General features: G+C 41.4%; 2 protein-coding genes across 2 annotated transcripts in view; both read left to right on the top strand.

Moving 5' to 3' along the window:
- The window catches only part of spred1 (sprouty related EVH1 domain containing 1), a 46,816-nt gene extending 27,031 nt beyond the window's left edge, over nucleotides 1-19,785 (top strand). Inside the window, exons 4-6 of the mRNA XM_047344976.1 lie at nucleotides 5,462-5,508; nucleotides 13,637-13,780; nucleotides 14,903-19,785. Coding sequence (XP_047200932.1) covers nucleotides 5,462-5,508; nucleotides 13,637-13,780; nucleotides 14,903-15,583 — 872 coding nt within the window. The 3' untranslated portion in view covers nucleotides 15,584-19,785. The remainder of the gene's footprint in view (nucleotides 1-5,461; nucleotides 5,509-13,636; nucleotides 13,781-14,902) is intronic.
- A 1,776-nt stretch (nucleotides 19,786-21,561) lies between these two features.
- fam98b (family with sequence similarity 98 member B) lies at nucleotides 21,562-26,215 on the top strand. The gene is made up of 8 exons (XM_047345568.1): nucleotides 21,562-21,732; nucleotides 21,894-22,042; nucleotides 22,782-22,910; nucleotides 22,978-23,153; nucleotides 24,551-24,631; nucleotides 24,703-24,819; nucleotides 24,910-25,077; nucleotides 25,169-26,215. The coding sequence occupies exons 1-8, from the start codon at nucleotides 21,695-21,697 to the stop codon at nucleotides 25,457-25,459; spliced, it is 1,149 nt and encodes a 382-aa protein (XP_047201524.1). The 5' UTR covers nucleotides 21,562-21,694; the 3' UTR covers nucleotides 25,460-26,215.
- Nucleotides 26,216-27,824: the final 1,609 nt, after the last annotated feature.

Genomic DNA, 27,824 nt, shown 5'->3' with positions numbered 1-27,824 from the left:
GGAGTTTAAGCCAGAAGAGAAACGGTTGGCAACGTGAGACAGGGTTTGAAGTTAAGTCAGGAGAAACCTTATCAAGTTGAGTTTTTGTTTGATTCGATATTTGAAAGTAACCAAATTTGAGGAGTGGCCAGACTAATCTTTGGTCTGCTGGTGTAGTGGGTGCTATTTAAGTAGTGATTGACCTGAGTTGGCAGCTTTTAGTCCTGATAAGCAATATTTTTCTGTACAGAGCCAAAGGTTCCAAAGTCATCCAGTTACGTAGAAGACTGGCTAGCTCAGCAATCTGCCACCCAGTGTTGTTACACAACAGGTGAGCAGACTAGCTGGGAAGAAATAAAATTTGGTTTTACCTCTCTAGACTCTGGAACTCTGTGAAGTATGGAGGAGGAACAGCAAAATGTATAATAATGGCTTTTTACTGCTTTTCATCAGTCTCTTCTTGCCCACAGCAGCTTATCTGAGATTTGAACTTCTGGGCACACACCCAGGCAGGTTCTAGGTAGAAGGCAATGTTATTGCCACACTGGGTTTGCAGACTGCATTTCCCTGCTAAAGAATACATAGTACAGTTTTATTGTAAAGATAACATTTCTAACAACCATGCTATATTTAGGTTGGAGAATGTTTGTAAATAATTTTGTCATTCTGTTTTTTTATGTAAAATAACTTAAATGTAATGCTAGTTGTCTTTCAGTTGGGATTCTGTGCCTTGCAGATTATACTGCTTCACATGTTGTCAAATCTTACTCCTAAGGTTCAATTTGTTTATTAAAGTTTTATGTGATAGACCAGCACAATGTAACAAATAATTGTGAGGTCAAAGGAAAAAAGTGGATTTATTTTTCCCACTTTCCCACTAAATGAAGCTGCCCGTCTTTTAAGGTATGTCTCTACCACCTTTGCACAAATAGAAAGTGACATTTTTTCCCATTTTGTGCATAATGGCGGAAGTGCAGTCAGATTGGATAGGTTGTGTCTGAACATTGTCAAGTTTCGCCACAGATTATCACTTGAATTTATGTCTGGACTTTGTCTGGACTTTGACTGAACCATTCTGACCCACCCCGGTCACAGACTCTTTGAAACTCTCCCCTCTGGCAGGAGGCTGCGGTCCATCCGGACCAAAACCTCACGCCACAAGAACAGTTTTTTCCCATCTGCCACCAGCCTGGTTAACAAAGCCTGGAAACCACCCTGAAACTCTCCCTTTCCCCCACACCCCCCCCTTTTTTGCTGACAGGACACCTGTAACCTGTAACTCTATGCTTTACATTAACGCTCAGCTTGGACTCCTGCTTTACTGCACTGCCATACTTACACACTGATCATCTGTACTGTTGTATTGCTCTTGCATCTTATACTGCTCTACATTTACTCTCACTCACTTAAACTGGGCACCTATATTTATATTATATTGTAGATATGTTTATACTGTTTAATTTGTATTGTATTGCACCGACTACGCCAAAACAAATTCCTTGTATGTCCAAAAACGTACTTGACAATAAAGCTTTTCTGATTCTGATTCTGATTCAAATATGGTTTGATCCTCCAAGAAGATACACCTCCGCCCCAGTCTCAAATAGTTTGCTTCTCCTAAGAGGTTTTTCTCCTAGGATTGTCTTGTGTTTACCTCCAGCCATCATCCCATTAACTCTGACCAGCTTCCCTCTCCCTGCTGAAGAAAAGTATCCCCACAGTATGATGCTGCCAACACCATGTTTCACTAAGGGGATGGTGTGTACAGGGTGTTGTGCTGTGTTACTTTTCCAACACAAACAGTGTTTTCCGTGTAGGCCAAAAAGTTCAATTTTGGAACCATCTAACCGGAGCCCCTTCTTTCTCATGTTTGCTGTGACCTCTACATGGCTTGGAGCAAACGGGTTTCTTCTGGTGGTTCCATAAAGGTCAGACTTGTAGAGTGCACAACTAACAGTTGTTCCTGTCAACAGGTTCTCCCATTTGAGCATTTGATTCCTATAGCTCTTTCAGGGTTCTCTTGGCCTCTTGGCTTCTCCAAAGAATGCTCTTCATGCCCAGCCTATCAATTTAAGGTAGACCTCAATGTCTTAATAGGGTAACAGTTGTATTCCATTATTATCCCTGACCTGTCTAGTGTCTTGCTTGTTCTTCATGATGCTGTTTCTTCACTAATGTTCTCTAATAAACCTCTGAAGGTCTTCACAGAACAGCTGGATTTATACTGAAATTAAATTGCACACAGGTAGACTATTTACTAGATAGGTGAAGCAGTTTGATGCACTGGATTTTATTTAGATGTGGCAATGGGAAGCAGTCTTAATACAGATGCACACTACTAAATGATGTTGCATCAAAATCATGTGCTAATTGGTCTATTATATAAAACCCCCTAACATACATTAGTTTGTTGTTTAACATGGGAAAGAAATTAAGGGTAAGCTCATGGCTGCTTCAAATGTGAAGCCGTTCATGTGAACATCAGTAAAAAGAGGTGTTTGTGGGTTCTGCCTTAGCGCCTGCACTTGTCTCTCCCTCTGTTTTCCCTGCCACCCTTTGCCTTTTGTCTTTTTTCGTCTCTCGCTTGGCATTCTCTGTATTCTGGCAGTGTTGTGTAATGCCTCAGCTCTGTGCAGCCAGACGAGTTTGTCTGTATTCCTGTTGCATTGCTGGACTGCTGTGTGGATGTGTGTGTGTGCAGCAGGAGCCAATGTTTTTTTATTCTTTTATTTTTTTTGTGCCCGCGCACGTGTGCATATCAGTCCTGCAGTCTTCTGTTGCCAAGGCAACGGCGGGCACATGGCTCAGGCAGCTTCGTGGCTCAGCACTGCCAGAGTCGTGCTGCAGGAGGCCTCTTTCTCTCAGAACTGGAGAAATGCACGCAGATGCACACAAAGCCTTTCTCCATGTGACTCAGAGATGGACGGACAGAGCCGCTGATAGACAGCGTCTCACACAGGCCCAGTGAGATTTTCTCTCCTGACAGAGGCGATATTGTCATGTTTGCCTGTTCTCCTCCCAAGTACAGACAACAGCCGCTGCTTTGAATTGGGTATCTAATTAATTGATTTTAATTAAATGAGACAACGTTTTATAAGACTCACTTGGTGCCTGAGGTGCAGTAAACTATTTCCTCTGGAACATTGTGGGAAAAATCACAATGTTTCAGTGGGAACAGTATACTTTTTTCGGCCGCACTCCCCCATTCATGTTTTCCTTCTTTATTTTCTTTAAAACGTTATAAACAAAGATTTATTATTTCAAGGAAGATGTCACAGAGTTTCCTAAAGACTTTGCGGCTTTCACTGCCAGCTGGGAGATCTTAGTTGTTGATCTGTGACTAGCAGTGATGGTAATAACGGCGTTAAAATAAACGGCGTTACTTTTTTCAGTAATGAGTTATGAAACGTATTACTTTTATCAGCAATTAAATGGGCTGCATTATAAACTAAAGCTACTTATTGACGCTCTTGTCATCTGTCTTGGGTCACAGCCACAGGAGCTAAGCTTTTTTTCTTTGGTGAAGGGAGGAGCGAGACGATCCCATAAGTGATGATGATTGGCTAAGGTAGAGTAAGCTTTCATTGTAAGCCAATCAGAGGCAGTGTTCAGTTTACACACAAACGACAAACGGACACAGCAGCCCAGCTCAGGCAAACTAGCAGATGTAAGCTGCAACGATGGAGGGTCTGGAGGGAATGATTGGGTTTTCAATGTGGAAGTACAAACACTACTTTATTCTCCTTGAGGTAAAAGGCAAGATGGTACATGTGAAGTAAATATTAAACGTTTGGTGTAAGTAGGCTTCCTGTCTGTGTAATTCCTCTTTATGCAACCTTAAAAAAGACACTAAATTTGTAGACATTTTTAAACTTTAAAAAAAGTAACGCAATATTTACTTTCCCTGTTAACTAGTTACTTTTATAGTGGAGTAACTCAGTATCTAACTCAGTTACTTTTTGGGAGATGTAGCTAGTAACTATAACTAATTACTTTTTTAAAGTAACATGCCCGACACTGGTGTTTAGACAAAATAACCACACTACAGGGAGTCCAATTTCCTGATCAGTAACTCGGATAAGTTTTTCTTTCTTTTCAAACAGCAAGCAGAAGCCTGTTTGTTTATCTCAGTCTTGTGGTCAAAACTGACGTGATTTGGAGGTACAACTTCCCGCTTCCAGGGTACAGTTCAGTGCAGCATTTGCTGGGCAGTACAGCGGGACAAGGCCCAGTTTTAACGGATGTATATACAAACAGGAACAGCTAAATATTCTACAAATTTTCCCTTATTATTCTACTGAACTTCATGAATACGATACTTTTAAATGTGGTTGTATGTGTGGGCGTTATAAGAGGTTTACGGGTATAGAACATATTAATCTGGCGTAAGGTCTTGTAGTAATACCTATCCTCACACTATTGGTTTCAGTCTGATGGATCATTGACGTACAAGTTGAGGCACATTCAACGTTACACTGTTGAAACCAGATATTTACATACACCATAAATAAACAACTTCTCTCTCACTTTCTGAAATAAAATAAGACTAAACATTTCCTGCTTTATGCCAGTTAGGATTACCAATATTATTTAGATTTGCTGAACGACAGAATAATTAGAGGACCTTCTTCACAGAAATGTTTATTACTTTCTTCAAAATTAAGAAGTGCATATGTTCCAAGTATGCAGTGTGACAATATTAGAAAGCCCAGATGATGTTACTGATTTGTAAGATTCTGATAGGTTAATGCACAAGATTTGAGTTACATGGAGGAACACCTGTGGGTGTATATAAAGGCTCTTTGTGACAACATGGAAACATTTAAAGAAATCAGGCAAGATATCAGGGAAAGAACTGTTCCTCCACAGGTCTGGTTAACACCATACCGTTTGAGAAGGACAGGGGAGACGAACATCAGAACAAAAGGAAAATATTGTGAAGATGCTGGCTCCAGTTGGTAGGAGGTTGTCATTAACAACAGTAACATATCTCTGACTCCCATCACCTGCTACTAAACTGCTATGGTTATGAAAATGGTTCACAGCATTTTGGGGTCACATTATTCTGGCTCGTGCATATTTCATTAACTTCTGTGTTCTCCCTCCCGACCAACACAAAGCAGCTTTCATTTCCCCATTAGGTGACAGGCTAAGGAAACCAGAAGCCTTGACCTTTTCTGGCCTGACAAGGATCTGTTGTTACAAAACTTTTGGCATTCTTAGGAGGATAAACTTTATCCATTAATGATGAAACCAAAAAATAAAAGATCAGTTTGCGGGGAGTTCAGCTAAATGTTTAAGAATGCTTGCTTGTTATGTTGCTTGAAGGAAAATGTTGTGGGGACAGGATGTTTGCCCTCTAGTGGTGAAGTTTAAAATGAAGACTAAGCTATAAGTTTGCTCACACTAGTGCTCAGACTTTATTTTTGGTTAAGTGAAATTCTCAAGTCAAGCTGTTTTCTTGTCCCCTCTTCTTTTCCAGTGTGTAGTCCCTTTGGTGAAGAGGACACTCCAGAGGATGGACTACCGGTGAGTTCAAGAACCTTCAATATGATTAAGGCTCCCACATTTTTCTACTTCATAAATAGGCTGGCCATGGCAAGAAACTGAGAGTCAGTTTAGAACAAATCCAATGCAATGTGGTTCTGAATGCTGTGCTTTAGCAAAAACAGGCAGCAATTAGTAACGTTCAAGCAAACACACAAACATGTTGATTTAGTTGTCACCTGTTCTGCTTATGTTGTTCTTATGAGGTAGACAAAAATATTTATTAGTCTAAAGGACAGTTCTTGAAATTCATTATTAGAAAGGTGAAATATAGAACCACATGCTGTAACTTTTCTCCCGTCATCATAAATGCTTCCTTTTTATAAACCTGCAACACCTTGCAAAACTATTCATACCTCGTTTTCACATGCTGTCATATTAAAACCAAACCACTTTAATAAAAACAAATAAAAGACTGAAAAGTGTGGTATGCATGTATTCAGCTCTCTCCAGTTAACGCACTCACCTCCATCTTTCGCTGCAATTCTGAATACATATCTTTTGAGATATGTCTTTGTCTATTTTGTACATATAGCGACTTGTATTGTTGCCCAGGGTTGTGCTCCAGAAAGGTGGACCTACGCCCTTTTACAGCCCATAACAGGTTATCTCCCAGGTTTGCCTTTTATGTAGCAACATCCATCTTCCCATCAACTCTGACCAGCTTCCTTGTTCCTGCCAGAAAAAAAAACAATCCCCACAGTATGATGCTGCCACCACCATGTTTCACCATGGGGGTAGTGTGTTGAGGTTAATGTGCAGAATTAGTTTTCACACTGGTGGATTCTCTTTACTAATTGGTTGCACTGGATTTTATTTAAGGGTTTCACTGGGACTAAATTAAATGTTACATTTCTGTTTGTAAAAACAGTTGGAAAAAATGTATCCCAGTAATTCCACGTAAGGATTATGCAGAACTTTGTCTTGTTCCATCACACAAAATCCTAATAAAATACACTGAATTTTGCTCTTGCAATGTGACAGAATGTGAAAAAGTTTCCAAGTGGTATGAATACATTTGCAAGGCGCTTGAAATACTCCTGATGCTTTATCATGATCTCTTTATGTGACATTCATTGTTTAAATGCCTGTAAAAAATGTTTTGTTTGAACCAAAGTCAGTCTCTACTGTTACTTAATTGAATTCCCTGTTTCTGATAAAGTTTTTAAAACAAGCTTTGTTATAATCTTGTTTTGATACCCTTTGAAATAAATTTTGGTGCCTGTCAACCCTACTATTAGCGCTTTGTGTATCCCTGGAAGGTTCAAGGTTTTTATAAAATGGAGCAGGAGAGTATAGAAGAGAGGTAACACTTTGTTTCTGCTCTTGTGGTATAGTTCCTCTTCAAGGAATCAGCCCGAACATACAGGAAATCCAATGGCACCACTGTTGCCAGGCAGCAGGGGGTGGTGGGGTGTGCATTTGGAAACTGGTAGAATTGAAGGGGGGGGGGGGGGGGGGGGGGGGTGTTCATGGGGTTCAGTCAGTGAGCCACTGAGGGTGTCACTATGGTGATTTGGCATCCAAATGCTGCGGTCGGAGGCCTGGGCTACAGAGAAACAGAAGTGAACCAGAGGCAAGTGCAGCAGTCAGAGAACCAGCGAATGCCACCACCCAATAAGGTGTGACATTTGCAGTTTCAAGTGATGCCACTACTGCAACCACTTCCTTGCTTTCATTTCATTTTTATCAGAACACTCCAAAATCAGTGGGTCAGGGTTCCCGAGGAGCTTCGACCTTGCTATTAAAACAGGCAGCGGTGGCTAATTAGATGACAACCATCAGGCCTTGTGTATTTATTTTTTGATTAGCTTTATATATCTCCCATGATGAGTAGGCTTTAAAATTAATAGGATATCCTCATAGGCTTGCATTGTTCCACATGTGTGTTTGGAGATGTATTGAAGATGGTCCCTTCCACCCACATCCTGCCCACTGAGGCCAAGCACCCACATGCATGCCCTTCACAAGCTTACCACATTCTTCCTCTCTCAAAACACACACACAGCATGCACATGTTACATATTTTACCCATAAAGTGGTTTCACAACAGCCTGCTCAGCTGTGACAACCCACTGCCAGGAATTATGCATTACCACCACAGTCCTTTCGCCAGCTCAAAGTAAAATCTGTCTTTTTTTCCCCATTTAACAGCCCAGGAAATGTTCCACATCTAATTTAGCTCCGTCAGGAAGTTTTCAGGACGCAGACAGTTTGTTGGTTGCTTGACGTTTACAGCCTCCATCACAGAGAGGACCCTCTGACTGGTGTGCCTTTTTTTTTTTACAGCAGTGAAAACGTGAGAGGATAAAAGTTGCAGCACATTTTAAAAGCATTAATTGTTTTTAATTTATTTATTTTGTTTATTTTTGCTTGTTTTGTTGTTGTTATTTGGATGTTCTGTATGAACATCAGTAAACTGTTCTAACAGCCAAACCAAATTAAATTTTTTGGAATAAATATGTCTGTCTGTAATTATCTAATTCTGATCTTTACATTGAGATAATTTCTTTATTTTTCTATTATTTCTAAATATGTAGCTTTGTTTATTTTCTGGTTTCATATTTAAAGATATTCCATGGCTTTTGAATCAGTAAATCTGGTGAGGCCATGATATAAATGTCTCCAACAAAGATTGGGGTTAATTCATCCAACTTGATTGTTCATAAAATAACTTCATAGTTAAGCAAAGATCAGGCTATTCCAGCTGATACCGATGTCTAACCTACCGATTCTGATTTCGATTTTCTTTCTGATTTTGTGAAAATGACCATAACACAAGAGAAAAAAATGTGGTGCAAGAGGTATTAGTTTTGAATCAAATGGAAATAAAGGAGTAATACAATTATCCCCATTTATTTAGATCAAAACATCTGTTTAAAACCTTTATCAGATTTTTTATTTATTTATTAGAATAAATGATGAGCTCAATGCAATATTAAAGTAGATTTTTTTCTTTAATTTTCATCCCCATTAAGAGCACAAGAGGGTGTGTGATGGTGTTATATAAAAAGATTAGAATAAATCACAGACGTATTATCAGCTATTCTGCTGCAATTTTCCCATGTCTTTAGTTCCATTCATATTTGAAAGCTTGACACTTACAAAATCAATGTGAGAATTATCCTATGATGCCAGAGTTTATAGCCGCAGATCTACTGAATCCGAACTGCAGACTGTGAAGAGGGAGGGAGTGTTGGGCACAGGAGTAGCTTAGAGTAAACAAAAGTTAAAGCATGACGGCCCACACCGGAGGAATCTGGTTGAAACTCTTCGGCTTGAAGCTCAGCGATCCTTTTTGAATCAGTTCTGTTTAGAAGTGTCGACACTTCTGATTTTAAACAAACTTCCATGACCGAGGTCTACTCTGTTCTTTCTCAGCACACTCCCACACGACACGTCCAATGGGTGTTGAAGCCGCTGATTAAAGCGCATCAGTCGGAGCGACAGCCTACAGCGCTCCAAAAATGTCTTCCCCCGAAAGCTTTGTTGGGATGTAAAACATTGGGGAAATTATCTAACAAACAGCTACATCCAGTGATATTAGAAAATCAGTCAGTAACTGCAGATTGAGTATTTCTGCTGTGAATGCTCAATAATAGAGAATGGTCAAGGATGTCGTGCCGCATTGCATTCTGGGATCGGAGTCTATAGGTGACGGTCAGAGAGAGACATGGAGACTGGAAGAAAAATAGACAACATGGAGCGAAAACTACAATAAGGACGTTTGTATTTATGGTAAGTGAGGCTGCGTACCGTAGTCCTGACAAAATGAGGCTTTTAAACAGATTAGATCCAAATGAACTTCCAGACAAAGAGGTAATCTCGTTTTACTCCAAATGTTAGTTTTGACATTCTTGAAATTTTACTGTTTGTCCATGTACATACAAAAACTATCAAATGCAGCTATTTGTTATTCTTGGTGTGTTTCTTCTCTGGTTGTACAACACATGAGAAAGTAATTTAGACCGTCTTGGATGATTTCTGTGTACATTAGTTTGTCTTGTTTTAAATTTAGTGGAGTTTCTGAACACCTCATGGACATAAGGTGGGCAAAGCTCAGGCTTAAGTAGGAATCTTGATAATGGAACATAATTTCCTCAAAATGACGTTGAAGCATCGTAATGATGGGAACCTTGTTGTGAGGGCTGGTGATAAACTCTCCACATAAAGTTGTAAACCTTGTGTAATCTTGTTAGCCATCCCAGTGTCTGCTGAAGCTCCTTGTTGCTCCTCTGCAAAGCGTACGTTTTTCTCCTACTACTGGAACAGTCAGTTTATTTATATAGCGCCAATTCACAACACATGTTGTCTCAAGGCACTTCACAAAGTCAGGTTCATACATTCCAATTAATCCTAACGATTGAACAGTGCAGTCAGATTCAGTTATTTATTCAAATTAGATAAAAAGTTTTTCTATCTAAGGAAACCCAGTAGATTGCATCCAGTCAGTGACTTGCAGCATTCCCTTCTCCCAGATGAGCATGTAGAGACAGTGGACAGTCACTGGCGTTGACTTTGCAGCAATCCCTCATACTGAGCATGCATGTAGCGACAGTGGAGAGGAAAAACTCCCTTTTAACAGGAAGAAACCTCCAGCAGAACCAGAACCAGGCTCATTGTGAGCGGCCATCTGCCACGACTGACTGGGGGTTTGAGAGAACAGAGCAGAGACACAAAGAGAACAAAGAAGCACTGATCCAGGAGTACTTTCTATGGGAAGGAAAAGTAAATGTTAGTGGATGTAGCTCCTTTAGTCGTTTCATCTAGAAATAAAGAACAGATAAACTCTGAGCCAGTTTTCAAGGTTAGAGTTTGAAAGAGAGCACATAGAGTTAGTTACAGTAAAAGCTCCGTCAATTTCCATTGTCACACATTGTGACACAACTTCCACCGCTCTAAATGTTTTGCATAAAACACATAACAAATGCATGTCTTTCCTCTTCTTCACTAAAATGTCTCCATAGAAGGTCATGTCAAGCACAGATTGTCAATTCGATGTCCAATTAAGGAGTGATGTCAGCCTGATATCAGTACTGGATCAAATCAGTCCCATTGAGCAACCTATTTAGCTAATTGAATGACGACACTATTTTAATGCCAGAAACAACAAAACAGTGAGGCATGTTTGAAGTGTGGAGTTATAAGTTGCCTTCACAAACAACATAACTTCAGGTAAAGACTTGACAGATAATGTCCTCAGTAACTGATATTTCAATGTTAGGTTAATACTAAAGTGTTCTATAATAAGGCAGAGCAGATGCTGCACTTAAGGGGAAAAATGGGGGTTGGGGGGAGGGTTGATATAATGTTTTGTGGCTTAGCATAAATGATTCTTGGTTCTTGTCAACAAAAACACTCCTTGCTTCTCTGAAGCCAGTTTTTGTGACTAGGAACTGGTTTCTTAACTCCCCAGAACGAAGCACAGGCTCAAACCACCTCTGGAGTTTTGCTAATCATAAAGTGATGGCTGCACTGCAGAGAACTAGTAAGCATTTCAGTATGCTGACGCTTTTCCACAGGCCTCCCAGTCCTGAACCCCTGTGCCTGTGAGGGCGGAAGTGTCCCTGATGTTGGTGCGCCGCCCTGTTGCCCCTGGCTTCCACCTCCTCCCCCTCAGCAGCCAGCCACATCTCCAGGGTCAGATCAGCCTCAGATTGGCCCCCACGCATGCCTTTGAATGGCAGAGCTTAGGCAAGCTCTTTAAAAGGAAGCCCAAGTCTGTTTCCCATTTCACCCCCCTCACTCCCTCCACCTCTCCACTCCTTGCTCTCGTTCCTTTCCCTCCTCTCTCTGTGTCTCTCCACACACACACAGCTGTCATTTGGCTTTTTAAGCTCTGTGCTGCATTTCCCCAGCTGGAGCTAGTTTATGACATTCCCTCTGCAGACTCTTGGCCTCTCGTGCTCTCTCTGTTTCTCAAGGCTCTAACAAACAGACACACACAGCACAGCACAATCTCATTTTTTCCTGCTCTGTTCTTTCTCCTTTCCGTCCTCCTCTGTCTCCTGTTCCTCGCATTCCCATGCAGACGTGGTGGATGTGTATCATACTCTTCGGTGTGTTTGGAGGTAAAGAAAGAGCACACACACCATGTGCTAACAGTCTGGAGAGGGTGGGTAGAAGTAAGGGAGAGGGGAAAAGAAGTTAAAGGAAGCATCTCTTAGCAACCACAGGACAGTAATTACTGTAGCAGCAGCTAGGAGCAAACCAGATTTCCGCTGTGCGTTAAAGCACTGGCGTGGGCTACTTTACACACGGCTCTGACTAACCAGAGCCAGCAGCCTCCTCCACATGCAGAGAGAGAAGGAGGAGAGAGTAGGACTAACCTTGCCTTGTGAGGTCGGGATGTGTGTGGGAAAACAGGGACTTCAGGCTGGTGTGTGTATTGCTTGGATAAGGTTGGATCAAAGTTGTGTGAGGACACCACGGCATGTGTTATACCTGAGCTAGAACAAGCTGGAAGACTGCTGCACTGATGATTCAAAGAATATCATAGTTCATAATGTAATAACCATTTTCTCTTGTTTGCCCTCAAAACAGCATGATTTAGCCAAAATACTCGTTGTTTATGGCGCATCCTGCATCAACCTTAAAATGCTTTTTATAGACCTCTAATTCTGCCTAATTTTAGCGGTGAATTTTCCTCACGAGATCAATCAGCACAAGGTAAAAGGAAGGTTTTCTTTCATTTCTGGCTTCATGTCTTTCAAGAGCCGTGTGTGTGTGATTGTTTGTGGGAACACATGCAAGCCTAATAGGAACTTTGAGTTCTTGTAACAGAAGGGCCTTGAGTCATCACCACTCAGCACAGTCATTTGGTGAAGCGTGGGTTCAGGATGCCCCCTGGTGGTTAAAGTGGAACACTCATATATACACACACACACATGAACAGCCTACACATCTTGAGTCAAAGCTGTTTTGGTCATGAAAAGTGACCATTTGTGCCTCTGACAGTGAAATTATAATGTAAGAACTTGAGAATGTCATGTTGGGGATGCAGCATCATTTTTAGCATTTTTATTAATTAGCAGAACCTAGATTTAAGTCTTTAAATAGATCTAAGATGTTTCCTAACTTTTAGTGTCCTCCATAATTATGGGCGCCCGTGGTATTTTGGTATGTTTATAACAAAAGCATAATCTCACACTCAATCTTAAGTATATTTATTCAGTGGTGCTTAATCACTCTACATAATCCAGAGGACTGGCTTCTCTTCTATGCACTCACCCTTCAGCTCAACCCACAGGTTTTTAGTAAGATGCAGGTCTGGGGAGTGAGACGGCCGTGGATGAAGGTTGGTTTTGTGTGTGAACAGTTAGTGTTGATTTGGTCTGGGATCATGATCCTGCTGGAAGACCTCATGACGTTTTCTGGCAGACGCCACCATTTTATTTGAAATCTTCTTGTACTGTAGAAGTTATGAATCACAGATCCTCCACCGTACTGAACAAGCTCTCTTGAAGACTCTCGAACTATATGGAATTTGATCTGATCATTTGTTCAAGAAGATTTGCTGCAGTTGTCCAACAGTGTGCCGTGGAGTTTTATTTTTACCTACTTTCCCATCCTGCTCTTTGTGTGTGGAGGCAGGATAAACATGGGTCCTCGTCCAGCCCAGTGGACTTTTATCACAACATTTCTATAACCCATGGAAACAAAGTTATGGATTATGTAGAACTTCCTAAACGGTCAAAATAATAAAGTATAAATACAAAAAAATACATCAGTCATGTTTATATTGTAGGAAAGTTAAGGGTGCCAACTATAGTGGTATCACTGATTTTTTGTAATGTTATGTTTATTCTCCACCAAATACATTTCTTTGAATTTAAGGCTTTTTTTTATCTAAAAAATGTAGTGTAAAATGATGCTACAGTTATAAAAAAAGGTAATATAGCTTAAGGCTTTTTACACATATGTACCCTGGCTGAATAATAGTTATACAGATGTCCTTATTTCACTGCTCTTTAATGGCACACCAAGTTGTCCAGTGCATAGTTTTACTGCTGAGGTCATGGGATACCATAACGGTTGAGATGATGCTTAGTTTCCTTCAAATATTTTCACATCGATGCTGGATTTTTACAATATTTTTTTCTGTCTCCAGGTGTGTGATAAACCTCCTTCATTCTGTACCCCGATCAAAGAGCCCTTCTCTCCTCTGAGCAATGTTGTCTCCACCGAGCCATTCAGGGGCTGCTACGTGCCCCCCCAGCCATTCGATGACAACCGCCGGTACCTGCCTCCACAGGTGCGCCTCTCATAAAGCTACCAAACTCTGCCTGTTGAATTAAGTTCCTGTTTGTAATTGCTATAGTACTGTGACAAACAAATCCCCCTACAGACTTCTGCTGTGTCTGTATTTTGCCGCATGTTAAATGTTTCTGATGATCAGGCTAGATTTAATATCAGACACCCAGGCTGTGGAGGAAGTTTGGCCCACTCTTCTCAGCAGAATAGTAAATCAGCCCCTCTGGAGGGTTTTCAATCTTGAATGGACTGTTTAAGGTCACACAATCTCAATTAGATTTAAGTGCAGACTTTGACTAGGCCATTCCAAAATGATCTTTTATTTATTTTAGCCTTTCAGTTTTTGACTTGTAGGTATACTTTGGATCATTGTTCTGCTGCATAAAACAAGTGTGCTTGAGGTCACAATCTGATTGCAGAGAGCAGAATTCATGGTTTCATGAATTATGGCCAATCCTCCAGGTCCTAGAGCACCAAATCAGCCCCAGAGCATCAAACTACCACCACCATGTCTGATGTTAGTATGATGTTCTTCTTCCAAAAAGTTTTCACTTATGTCTCGTCAGTCCACAGAAGATTTTCCCAAAAGTCTTTGGGATCATCGATGCATGATTTATTAAGTGTGAGACAGGCCTGTGTGTTTCATGTGGTCAGTAGTGGGTTTGTGAAGGAACTCCTCCATGGAGGCCATTTTTGATCCGTCTCTTTCTTATTGTAGAATTATGAACCTGGCCTTAACTGAGACTGGTAGGACCCGCTGAGCTTTAGATGATGTTCTGGGGGTTTTTTTGTGACCTCCTCTGTGACTCATCAGTACGTTCTTAAAGCCACAGTCCTACTCTTTTGGACGTGCACTACTATTTTTTATTTGTGGATAACAGCCCCTGCTGTGGTTTGCTGGAGACCCAGAGCCCTAGAAATGGCTTTGTAAGCCTTTTCACACAGATAGATGCCAGGTTCTCATCTGGTCATAAAAGTCTTGTTTGTCTGGTATTAAAATTAGTTGAATCTGAAGTATTTTAGTGTGAGGAGGAAAAATGTTTTTTCATGGTACTGTACATAAATGAGTTTTGAGTTCATTGTCATAATCCATCTAACTCCTAACTTTTCTCTCTTCTGTAAGTCGACTCGCCGAGTCAGTTTTCGCGTGGACGAAGAGAAGATTGTTCGCATCAACCCGCGTAAGGATGTTCTCATTCGAGGCTACGAGGACTACCGCCACCCTGTTATGAGCAGACATGAGGCCGACCGAGAGGACATGGACTTCACAGCCTCCTTTCACAAACTGGACAGTAAGAAGTGCGAGTATTTCTTCGACAGCCCCGGCAGCGACTGCCTCTCTGGCACCGGTATGGGTATCGGAACGGGCCTCGGGCTGGGGCTGGGCAAGGACCCAGCCATTAAGACTCAGCCTTCGCCCCTTCCTAAGCCAAAGGGCCGCCGGCGACGAGAGGACGGCGAGCGCTCACGCTGCATTTACTGTCGAGAGATGTTCAACCACGAGGACAACTGGCGGGGGCAGTGCCAGGACGCCCCCGACCCAATCAAGCAGTGCATCCACAAAGTCAGCTGCATGCTGTGCGCCGAGAGCATGCTGTACCACTGTATGTCCGACTCGGAAGGGGACTTCTCAGACCCCTGCTCATGCGACACATCCGACGAACAGTTCTGCCTGCGCTGGCTGGCCCTGTTGGCGCTCTCCTTCATCGCGCCTTGCATGTGCTGCTACCTGCCTCTGCGCGCCTGCCACCACTGTGGCGAGGCCTGCCACTGCTGCGGGGGCAAGCACAAGGCCGCAGGGTGAACCTGGCCCCCCTGTACAACGGACTCTGGGACACCCTCAAAGCTAGCTTAAAAAGGCAGTGGATACAAGCGGAAAATTACTAGCCGGCATCCTTTTTTCATTCCTCTCTAAGAAGGGGTGATGCGTTGTTGATCCCCAGCTCTGAGGGCTTTTGGAGATTTCAGTTTGTGTTTGCCGCCGACAAGCAGCAGTGGAGGACAAACCATAATGCTTTGTGGGAGCTCTGAGCAACAAGTTAGGTAAAGGGGCTTAAAGCTGAGGTGGAGAGAAGGGGACATCATGATTAACAGACTGAGATGTTAAAACACACACACCTGTACACACACACACAGCTCTTTCACATTCACCCTCATAAATTGACAGGGTCGGGCCACAACATGTAACTCTATGAAGGAAAAATGTATTTTGTACAGACAGCAAGAACTTCAACATGGAGGACAAAAAATAAGTGCTTGTTGTTTGAGTATGCTAAAAGGGATGAGCTCTTGCTTTTTGTGGATTTGCAGCTGGGCAAGAGTGGCCTTTTCTTCATGGTTCAAGGATTAGCAGACAGTGTAATTACTAGCCAGCAAAAAGTGCACTAAATAGCATTTATCCCCTGAAAGTAAAGGTAACCTACAAAAAATCTTGTGGCATGTCATTCCCCATGATTTACTGCAACTTTAAAGTTTTACAGCCACAAATCAATTAGCTTCATTGTGTTGGTACGGATTTCCTAACCTGAGGTTATTTATACAGTCTGGTTGTATTCCATATTTAAGCAATTATTTCCACATCGAGAAGAGGTAAAATGGTACCAAACTACCATGTTGAGGTCCCTGAAATAGCTTTTCCAGTCTCCACCTCAAAAGAGGCACACAGAATCCTTCTGACCCATTTCTTTTAGAACCATCCCATTAGAATCCTACTCCAGAGACAGGTTTTACCTCTCGTATTTACAGCTGTAGAGAATTTATGATTTTTATTGTTTCACTTCTTTCCTACTTGCTTACATTTGTAATTAGTTTTAAATTAAAGGTTGAAATGTTGCTCAACCAGCAAGTTTTTACTTTGGTGAACAAAGGAGTTGGAGCTCCTTGATTAAATTACGAGGCACTTAAATTTAGGATATTCTCTGACTGAGAAACCATTAGACATTGGAATAAGTCTACAGGCTAATTTAACACTCAGATTAAAGCGGTGCCTTCAGGAGGGGGGACCCCCTCTTCAAAGCACCCCTTTCCAAGCTTTGGTTGCAGCACCGGCTCCACATTTCTGTTTGTCCTTTTGAATCTGTTTTTGTGTTCTGTCCTTTCCGATGCCGTGTCAACCTGGGTCCTGAATGAATGCAGGTCTTTACTGCCCCACTGACGGCGTGGTTATGGTTCGACTCCGAGCATAAATGAGCGACGAAATGAAAGCTGGGTGGAATCGACGCCATCTTTGTTCCTCTGTAGCGTGACAGTAACGTTAGTGATGACTGAGAGCAGCTGGAAGCAGCTTCCTGGTTCTGTCCATAATCTGGAAAACATTTGCAGCAACATTCTTAAAGAAACTCAGATTTATAAACAGGTTGTCGTTTTTATAAATTATATGTACATAAATAAATAAGGAATAGACCAGTAAAACACCATAGAATCATAACAGACAAAGCAAAAATGCACAATAATCTAGTTGACTTTGAATAATAATTACTGATTCCTACTGCTGCTTAAATAATACAGCATATTGATTATTACAGTTATAATAATGTATAACACAATTAGAAATTCAGAAACCTTTTACTTTGTGATTTGTGTGATTTCCTTTCTTTCACGATAAATTCCCAGAAAAAGTCTCATAAAAATACTCCATGTTACGCCCTGCCAAAATACATCTTCTGATTTCTACACACAGTTGAAATATAAATACGTAAATACAAGCTGCCTATGAGCATGTTCAGGGTGTGCTTTTAGGTAGGTGTGGTTATAGCTGGACAGAGTCTGGGTCACTGCTTCCATTCTCTTGGCTCATTTTAGCTAATCGGCTGCAGCCTTAAAGACTACAGTCGACCCAGGCCCGACGAGGAAGTACATAAATATTCAGGTTCTCTTGGCAGGCTGTTTCTGCTCATTACATGACAGTAGAACATTGTTTCTCCATCCAGAATAACTAGAATTTAACATTTAAAGATCACCTGGGTTGAAACAGAGACTCTATAAGAGCAACAGTGCAGTTTCCGCGTGTATTTCTCCCTAATTTTGATTTTTCATTAACACTAACTTTCTTAATCTCCGGTTTTTCATAAGACAGGTTTGATACATCTGCACCTGGTGAAAAACGCAGATAGCTTCCCCCCCCCCTCCCCGCGCTACTGCCGGTCCAAACGGGCCTCTTCAGTCTCAACACGTGTTCAGGAGGATTGTCTGCTCTCCCCGTTTCCATGCCAACCAATGCTCCCTTTACTTTCTATGCAAACTTCTAAACATGGGAAATACACTGTCCTCTCTGCAGACATGAGTAATTGACGGGACGGGGACACTTTAATGCTACGTAGGTTCCTGGTCCGACCCCTGGTACCAAACTAATCTCCTGTAAATACGTAACACTATATTTAAGTACTGACAACAATCCCAGCTTCTTCTCTTTGGAGTTTATAAAGATAGAGCTGTATTTATCGTCGCTGTCAGCCTGCACTGTAGCTTCTAATGACAGCAGTTTGTACAGAGGTCACCTTTTAGTATTATTTCACATTGAAAAGTAGAGGGCTTTGCGGTGGATATGACTATTGAGCATCTAATAGAGTCTCTCTCTAGTTTTGTACGGTAGAAGGAAGGGTAGTGCTAACACGGTACAGTAGTGGAGGTCCACTTGTTTTTGACGTTTGCTATATAAATATAAATATATATATATATAGATATAAATACACGTATAAAGCTGCTAGATACAATCACTAAGTTTATTGTGTTGACAGAGAAATCAGCTATGAACGACTGTTAAGCCTAACTCTCCAACAGCATAAACAGTCGTCATTTTTAATCGTTTGATTGCTCTGCGTGACATGGTCTCGTGTGTGTGTGTGTGTGTGTGTGTGGGTTTCTGGTGGTGTGTGTGTGTGTGTGTGTGTGTGCATGCAGAGGGGGTTGGTGTGTTAACCAATTAACCAACCACATTCGGTTGGTTTTCATTATTCTCCCATTGTAATCGGGTTGCCCTGCATTACTGAGGTTTGATGCACCTGATTAAAACTTGCTGGCTGAGAAGCAAACAAAAAGGACGTGCATTTATACAAAAAGTGTAGAGAATGCTGACATAACCCTTCTCATTTCTGCATTAACCAGCGCAGTGCAACTTTCTGTCTTGTACTGTAATATATATGCAACATGTGTGTGTCTGCTTTAATATATATTTATATATATATATTAAATTTTTTTTTGACCTGCATTATATAGACTTCAGTTTTAACCACTTTGCTGCTAGTCTTTTATCCTCTTTCGATCTTGGAAATTGTGCATATCTTTGGGAATGCATACAGGTGTACATTCTTGACATTGTGTAGATTTTAAAAAAAAGGAAGCTATATCAACCTGTTTTCTCTTCAGTGTATTGTTTAAAGGAAAAAAAAAGATTACTTTTCACAGCAGTGGGGTGGTTCTGTTTGATTCTCCGATGCTTTGGTGCACTGATAAGATGTGTGCGCTTTTTTTTTTCTTCCCCCTTTTCATCTTACAGCGCTTGATGTAACATTTGTGATTAGTTCTAAATAGTGGAAGACATTTGTGTTTTTTAAAAACATGCAGTATAAATGGTACTACTCTTAACGATTCTGTAAACACTGCCTGTTTTTCTTTGGTTCTTTCCCTGTGCATATTTTCCGAGCATTTGTGTCTCCTTTCAGTTTCCTAGTGCCATTGGCTTTTCGCATCCTGACAACCTCAAAAAAAAAGTGCCTCACGTCCATCCTAGTTTCTATCTTACAGTTTAACGTCACTCATCCTGGTTTAATTGGTTTCTACATGTCTAGGTATTATCATGGTTTGAGAATACCAAGTATCTGATGTAAAATTTAGAGAACCAATAACTCGTCATAGTTGTATTTTCTTTATACAGATGTAGCTTGTTACTTTTCATAAATATATAATGTAAATATGCATACATATGTTTGTAACTGTTTTTATGTTACATGATACACTTGTAATTTGACATATCAAATAACATTATCATAATAAAATGGTGAATTTTAATCTTCTTGTTGCCTTTTTTGTTGCATATGTATGTATTTAGCCCCATTTAATACCCCTAAAATAAAATCCAGTGTGACTAACTGCCTTCCGAACTCACCTAAATACCAAATAGAGTACATATGTGTGTAATCTAATCTCTATATAAATCCAGCTCTTCCTTGAAGGTTTAGGAGAACATAAGTGAGCAAACGGCATCATTACGGCCAGGGACCACACCAGACAGGTCAAGGGTAAAGGAGCTTGTTTATTGGACTATATACAGGTCTTTAGTCATGCTGGTATTTATGGAAGAATGGCAAGAAGAAGCCACGTTGGCTAGAAGCCATGTGTTAGACTGCAAACATGTGGCCATGTGTGGTGGAAATCTAACAATGTACATCACCCTCAACACACTATTCCCACAAGGTAAGTGTGATGGTGGCAGAGTTGATGGGAAGATGGATGTAGCTAAATACAGAGAAATCCTGGAAGAAAACCTGCAAAAGACTTGAAACTGGCAGGGAGGTTTATCTTCTAGCTAAACAATGACCCTTAACATAGAAGTTCAGATCAAAGCATATTGATGTGTTAGAACGGCCCAGTCAAAGTCCAAACCTAAATCCAGTTGACAGTCTGCTAGTCTCTAGATGTGCAAAAGTGAGACAAATATGCATGCATGACAGCACTAGTGAGGTCAACTCAAATGCTGGAATTCCAAAATTGTCATATTAAAATAGACTTTTAGATCGAGTAGCATTAATAGACTTAATACAGATAAACATACAGAACTATGTTGATAGTGTGTTCTACTCCTCTTCCTGGAAAGCCTAGAACATTGGTTCCTAAAGTCGAGATTTGAATCTCAGTGTCATACAATAAACATCAAGTGATGGTTAAGATCCTCAGGAATCAAACAGTGACTGCTAAAAGCACATTTCTCTATAAGTTCTAAAAAGTATCCCAAGAACATAAATGTTGAGGATAATTTCATTGTCAGTCAGGCATTGTGATTCAGACTTGCGTTTTTCACACTCAATAGAAGGGATGACAAGAATCTGTGAGTAGGATCTGGGTAGGATGGGGTTAAGCAGGTCTAATGGGCCATTTGAAACACAAGAACATGTAAATAAATCCTGGTAATCATGCTGATTGAATAACATGTTCAGGTGATAGATATGGGTGGTTTTGTTTTATGCTGCACAGGCAGTAAGTTTGAGAACGGCCTTTAGAGTCTAATCAACTCATTTCAGATTAAAAGTACATTTTTACAGTATAAAGAAGCAGTCATAGTTCATTCATATATATCAGTTTAATTTCTGATTACAATTAAATACCATATAATTACAATCCACCCAATTGTTTGAATGATCCCCTTTTTTATTCAGTCAGTCATTTTCTACCACTTATTCCATTGTGGGTCGCAGGGGAGCTGGTGCCTATCTCCAGCAGTCTATGGGCGAGAAGCAGGGTACAACCTGGACAGGTCGCCAGTCCATCGCAGGGCAACACACAAACAACCATACACACACTTTCATATACCTAAGGGCAATTTAGAGTTAACAATTAACCTAACAGGCATGTCTTTGGACTGTGGGAGGAAGCCGGAGTACCCGGTGAGAACCCACGCATGCACAGGGAGAACATGCAAACTCCATGCAGAAAGACCCACGGTCGGGAATCGATCCCAGGACCTTTTTGCTGCAGGGCAACAGTGCTACCAACTGCGCCACCGTCCAGCCCCCTTTTTTATTCATTTATTTCTTTATTTTGCTGGTGGCGGAACCTTTTCCCGTCATTGTTTCGCTCCGGCTCATGTAGCTGAAGGAACCCCCATCATGGTGGAAATGAATGGATGCAAATCCTGTTTATGTAGGCTGAGATGCACCCGTAACATCAAGTTTTAATAAACCGACGGAACAACAGTGTGGGGATGGAGGGTGACATTCTGGACTGCTTGGAGCAGCTCGGGTAAGCTAATCCTCTGTTAGCATGTTGATCGGCCCAGTTCGGACAATCAGCGGCACTGTTTGTGCCGAAGGAGACTGAAGTAGCGGGTCTGATGATGCATGATCTAAGTCAGACATCTGCGTATGTTTTATAACCTCACCGCTTTGTGCGACGCTCCGTAGCTATGACGGCCCTCTGCTGGAGGAGAAGGCGCTGCTTAGAGCCGCGGGGGAAGGCCTTTCCTCCCCGGAGTACGTGGATCTCTGTCGGTGGTTGACATCTAGACTGAAGCCCCTGTGTGGTCTGGAGGAGAGCCTTACATCTGGACCAGGTGAGAAGTACTAAATCTGGTTCTCCCTTAGGTTCGAACATAAAATGCTCTAAATCTGGAGTGCTCTGTAGATGTGTGACATCTGATAATCCCTAAAAAGAAAAGACAAAAACAGTGCAAACTTTCTTTTTAAAGGTCACCTTATTAGTAAATACACTTTCCAGGCTACATGCAAAACAATAGCTGTGCACTTTACCCTGAATACGTCCTCAGCTTAGTAAAACACGGTGGTGACAGCATCATGGTTTGGAGAATGACTTAGTCAAAGTCCAGACCTAAAATGCTGCTTCGTGTCGCTCGATCACATAAAATCCCAGTAAAAGTTGTTGAAGTCTGTTGTTGTAACGTGACAAAATGTGACAGTGGTGTGAACCCTTTTGCAAGGCACCTTAAATTTGCTGTAACGTTCAGAGGAATGTGTGATTTATTTATTTTTTATCGTATATGGTGAAAATGTTAAAGAAACCAAAATGGCAATAAGAAAGTGGATTTAAATTTTCAATGCGCAAAATCCCTGGGGATTATTTCCATTACAAATAACATTAAATATATTTGCATTTTAATAGCATCAAGGATGTCCTGTTGATATCTCTGGAGCTTTATAGTTTAGTTCTACTTTTGGTATTAGTTCGCCTAAACAAAAAGCCTAAAAATATATTTTGATGAATTTAGAAAGTATTTTTGGTAAGTTACAAGTATTTTTAACCTCCCAACACTTGGATTTCCCTGTTCTCTGCAGACGATATGGACAGCCTCCAGGTAGAGATGAGCGGTTTGCTGAAAGAGCTGCACTGTCCCTTTGAAGGAGCTGTTTCAGGGGTTCTCCAGGGCAGCACACGGAGCACAAAAGACCATCTAAAATTTGTCTGTAAGTAGTCACCCTCTCTAATCCACTCCATTGATGATCCAAAATTAAACAGGTGTCCCTGTGTTAGTGTTTTTGAGCTCTGAGCTCCAGGCGGCTCAGATCTTGAGCGGCAGGCAAGATTCTGATAAACACGAAGATGAGCGTCCGGTCCAGCGGGAGCTTTCAGCGATCTGCGAAACACTGGAGCTACCGGAGCCTGGAGGAAAAGAGGCAGCAGAGGTGTTTTCTCAACTACAAAAGAAGGTGAGGCTGGTCAGACGGTTAAGGTCACGATCATCAGGACTCACCTGGTCTGTATGGCTGTTTTTCATTCCTGTAAGCAACTTTAGATGAGATCAAACTTCTCTTTTTGTTTATGGTTTTATTTCTTGTATCAGCAATTTTAATATTGACAAAACTTTTCTGTGATTAAGCAGTGTTTCTGTCAGGGATGTTCTGGTCGGGATTTCCTGTACCTGATATTGACCAAGTCAGTTAACAATCAGCATTTGCTGGTATTAAAAGACAAAGTTGGACACAACATTTAAATCTGTCATGTACATGAAGTAAAATATGTTTTCACTTAACCGAAGTGAAATCAGCCCACTGTTAGCATGTTTCCTCTCTGTTTTTACATGACTTGTTGATAATTCTGCTTCTAACGTGATTTAGAGAGGTTCTACTAGGTACCTCAGTAAAATGTTCGAGCGATTTGTATTAAAACAAATGACTTAATCTGAAAAACAACTTCTAGATGTGACCGAGACCATGTGTGTAGGTTTAAAGTAGGGCTGCGACAGCGTTTTAAAAGCTGCAATTCTGATGTCATTTATGCCCCTCAGCCTGTGAAAAGCTCAAAACGTAAATCATATCATCACCCTCGTCATAACATTCTGCCTTTTAGTAATTAGAATAAAAGTCAGTATAATCAATGTGTAACAGCTCTTTTGTCATCATGTGGAAAATTATATTTTCACTACATAAAAACAGTGACAAACATTATTTGGCTTTTATTCAAAATGTATATAAATATATCTATTTTGAAAAAAAAATGACATCCTGGATTTCTGATGTAAACAGTTTCCCAGTCTAACAAAGCACTAATCTAAAAACATTGAACCACAGTGGAGCCACCATCCCAAAATGGAGAAATAATCCAAGTTCGCATCAGTGACTCATCCGGGAGCTCAGAAAAGAACCTCCTCTAATAGATATCTAGACTTTTTTTCTTGTCTGGATATTTCTTTTTCTGAAAGGTTAGTTTCACACCAGATGTAACTGGAAGCTGACCTTCAGCGTAAAATCAAGACAGCAGTTTAGAAAAAGGACATCAGACTGACAGACATGGTGATGGTAGTGTGATGGTATGGGCCTGGACGACTTGCAGTAATTGATAGAAGCAGAAAGCTTTTTACGTAGGGTCAGGTGGATATGGAAAGCTTTTTCTCCTTAATACAAGACTTTATCATTTGAAACAGCTTCTTGTATTTTCTCAGGTTATCTCAATCTGATTTTCTTGATGATATGAAACATAAAGTGTGACAAAAAAAAGGCAAACAGAAGAAATATGTATGGGGCAAATACTCTTCCATGGCACTATGTGTCTTTTTTTATACATACAGAAATTGTTTATTATTAATTATCAAATCTTTCTATCTTAGGTGGAACATTTGCTTCAAGATCTTCCTGATGGCTCCATTGGAGAGCCAGTGTTGAAGAAGTCTCTCAGCAGTGAACAGTGGGTATGTAAACATGTTTCTGACAGCATCATGTTCCTGCAGGGCACAGTTGTTACTGAAGCGTCTCTTCGCAGGAAAAGCTGCATGGGATCAACGAGGTTCTGTCGTCAGAGTACGAATGTCGCCGCAGGATGCTGATCAAGCGCCTGGACGTCACCGTTCAGTCGTTCGGCTGGTCGGACAGGGCCAAGGCATGTCACCAAACAGAGTGTTGAAGGTTTACTCCTAACCAAAGAGCATGCAACAATCCTTTTTTAAATGGTGAGCTTTTATTTGTGCAGGTGAAGGTGGACAGCATGGCCAGAGCCTACCAGCCCAAGCGGCACTCTTTGAGGCCTCAGTCCTCAGCGGACGTGGCTGAGCTGCTGGCTGCCAGGGAGGACGTCTGCAACGTGGTGAAGACCAGCAGTGGCTCCAGCCGGGAGAAGACCGCTTGTGCTGTCAACAAGGTGAAAGACGCGCATTGACACTTCCACATGTGAAAAAGGCTTCAACTTGATTAGCCTCCTCACGGAGACTTTTATTTCATTCTTTTCACAGGTTTTGATGGGAAGAGTACCAGACAGAGGAGGACGCCCCTCCGAGATAGAGCCCCCACCACCTGAGATGCCCCCCTGGCAGAAGAGGCAAGATGGAGGATGGGGAGAGCGCGGTGGTGGAGGTGGTGGAGGACGAGGAGGTGGCGGCAGCTGGGGTCAAGAAAGAAGAGGTGGTGGAGGTGGTTGGGGAGGTAGAGGAGGTTGGAAGGGGGGTGGAAGGAACCAAGGAGGGCACAACAGACATGGAGATTATGGAGGACATGGAGGGAAGAGAGGACGGTACCAGTATTAGCGTCTGCAGTGTTTTTCATTTTTCATTTCAACACACACTCACTTTAACATAAATTCAGCTCAGTTTTTATCTGGTGGAAGAAATCTCTGATCTGATGGCAAACACTGGGAAACCTTTCATCCTGAATGATTTTAAAAACCCTGCATTGATTTTGCTTTAGACTTGTATTATTTTTATGTTTTGTGGACAAATCAGCAGTCAGCGCGGGACTACAGATACTAAACAGAGTAGAAGTTCAAAATTAGGCAAATGTAATGGAGGAAATTCAGCAGCAGCTTAAAACTAAGAACATCATAAGCAGCCAGACAGTGAAACATCTCCCCAAAACCTTTAGCCGTCGTAGAAAAACCTCAAGGATCTCTTTATGCTTTAGATATACAGTTTGGAAAGATGCTGGGACCTTTGACCTTTTCATGATGCTAATTGTGTTCTGTGAGCACCTGAAATATTAGAGAGGCGCAACAAGATGATTAGGATCAAATCTGCATTGCTGGTTAGAAGGTTACATTCACTCATTGTGGCCTGTGTGTCAGTGTAAAATAGGTTGTGGGTTTTTTAAGATGCTTATGAACTGTTTTTTTTTTTATTTATATTTATACAACTTCAAAGAATTGGGTGTACCGGTTTGGATTTGTGGATTTTCTCTAATCCACATTTACATACAAGCTCAAATATACAGGTCCTTCTCAATATATTAGCATATTGTGATAAAGTTCATTATTTTCCATAATGTCATGATGAAAATTTAACATTCATATATTTTAGATTCATTGCACACTAACTGAAATATTTCAGGTCTTTTATTGTCTTAATACGGATGATTTTGGCATACAGCTCATGAAAACCCAAAATTCCTATCTCACAAAATTAGCATATTTCATCCGACCAATAAAAGAAAAGTGTTTTTAATACAAAAAACATCAACCTTCAAATAATCATGTACAGTTATGCACTCAATACTTGGTCGGGAATCCTTTTGCAGAAATGACTGCTTCAATGCGGCGTGGCATGGAGGCAATCAGCCTGTGGCACTGCTGAGGTCTTATGGAGGCCCAGGATGCTTCGATAGCGGCCTTTAGCTCATCCAGAGTGTTGGGTCTTGAGTCTCTCAACGTTCTCTTCACAATATCCCACAGATTCTCTATGGGGTTCAGGTCAGGAGAGTTGGCAGGCCAATTGAGCACAGTGATACCATGGTCAGTAAACCATTTACTAGTGGTTTTGGCACTGTGAGCAGGTGCCAGGTCGTGCTGAAAAATGAAATCTTCATCTCCATAAAGCTTTTCAACAGATGGAAGCATGAAGTGCTCCAAAATCTCCTGATAGCTAGCTGCATTGACCCTGCCCTTGATAAAACACAGTGGACCAACACCAGCAGCTGACACGGCACCCCAGACCATCACTGACTGTGGGTACTTGACACTGGACTTCTGGCATTTTGGCATTTCCTTCTCCCCAGTCTTCCTCCAGACTCTGGCACCTTGATTTCCGAATGACATGCAGAATTTGCTTTCATCCGAAAAAAGTACTTTGGACCACTGAGCAACAGTCCAGTGCTGCTTCTCTGTAGCCCAGGTCAGGCGCTTCTGCCGCTGTTTCTGGTTCAAAAGTGGCTTGACCTGGGGAATGCGGCACCTGTAGCCCATTTCCTGCACACGCCTGTGCACGGTGGCTCTGGATGTTTCTACTCCAGACTCAGTCCACTGCTTCCGCAGGTCCCCCAAGGTCTAGAATCGGCCCTTCTCCACAATCTTCCTCAGGGTCCGGTCACCTCTTCTCGTTGTGCAGCGTTTTCTGCCACACTTTTTCCTTCCCACAGACTTCCCACTGAGGTGCCTTGATACAGCACTCTGGGAACAGCCTATTCGTTCAGAAATTTCTTTCTGTGTCTTACCCTCTTGCTTGAGGGTGTCAATAGTGGCCTTCTGGACAGCAGTCAGGTCGGCAGTCTTACCCATGATTGGGGTTTTGAGTGATGAACCAGGCTGGGAGTTTTAAAGGCCTCAGGAATCTTTTGCAGGTGTTTAGAGTTAACTTGTTGATTCAGATGATTAGGTTCATAGCTCGTTTAGAGACCCTTTTAATGATATGCTAATTTTGTGAGATAGGAATTTTGGGTTTTCATGAGCTGTATGCCAAAATCATCCGTATTAAGACAATAAAAGACCTGAAATATTTCAGTTAGTGTGCAATGAATCTAAAATATATGAATGTTAAATTTTCATCATGACATTATGGAAAATAAAGAACTTTATCACAATATGCTAATATTTTGAGAAGGACCTGTATTTGTACATCCCCTCTAATATTTAGTTAAATGTCCCTATGTCCTCGTGGTTTCTGTGGCAAGCTTCTGCCATAATTC

This window comes from Girardinichthys multiradiatus, chromosome 19 (genome assembly GCF_021462225.1).
Source record: "Girardinichthys multiradiatus isolate DD_20200921_A chromosome 19, DD_fGirMul_XY1, whole genome shotgun sequence".
NCBI lineage: Eukaryota > Metazoa > Chordata > Actinopteri > Cyprinodontiformes > Goodeidae > Girardinichthys > Girardinichthys multiradiatus.
The sequence above is the reverse complement of the archived record's forward strand: the minus strand, read 5'-3'. Positions and strand labels throughout refer to the sequence as shown.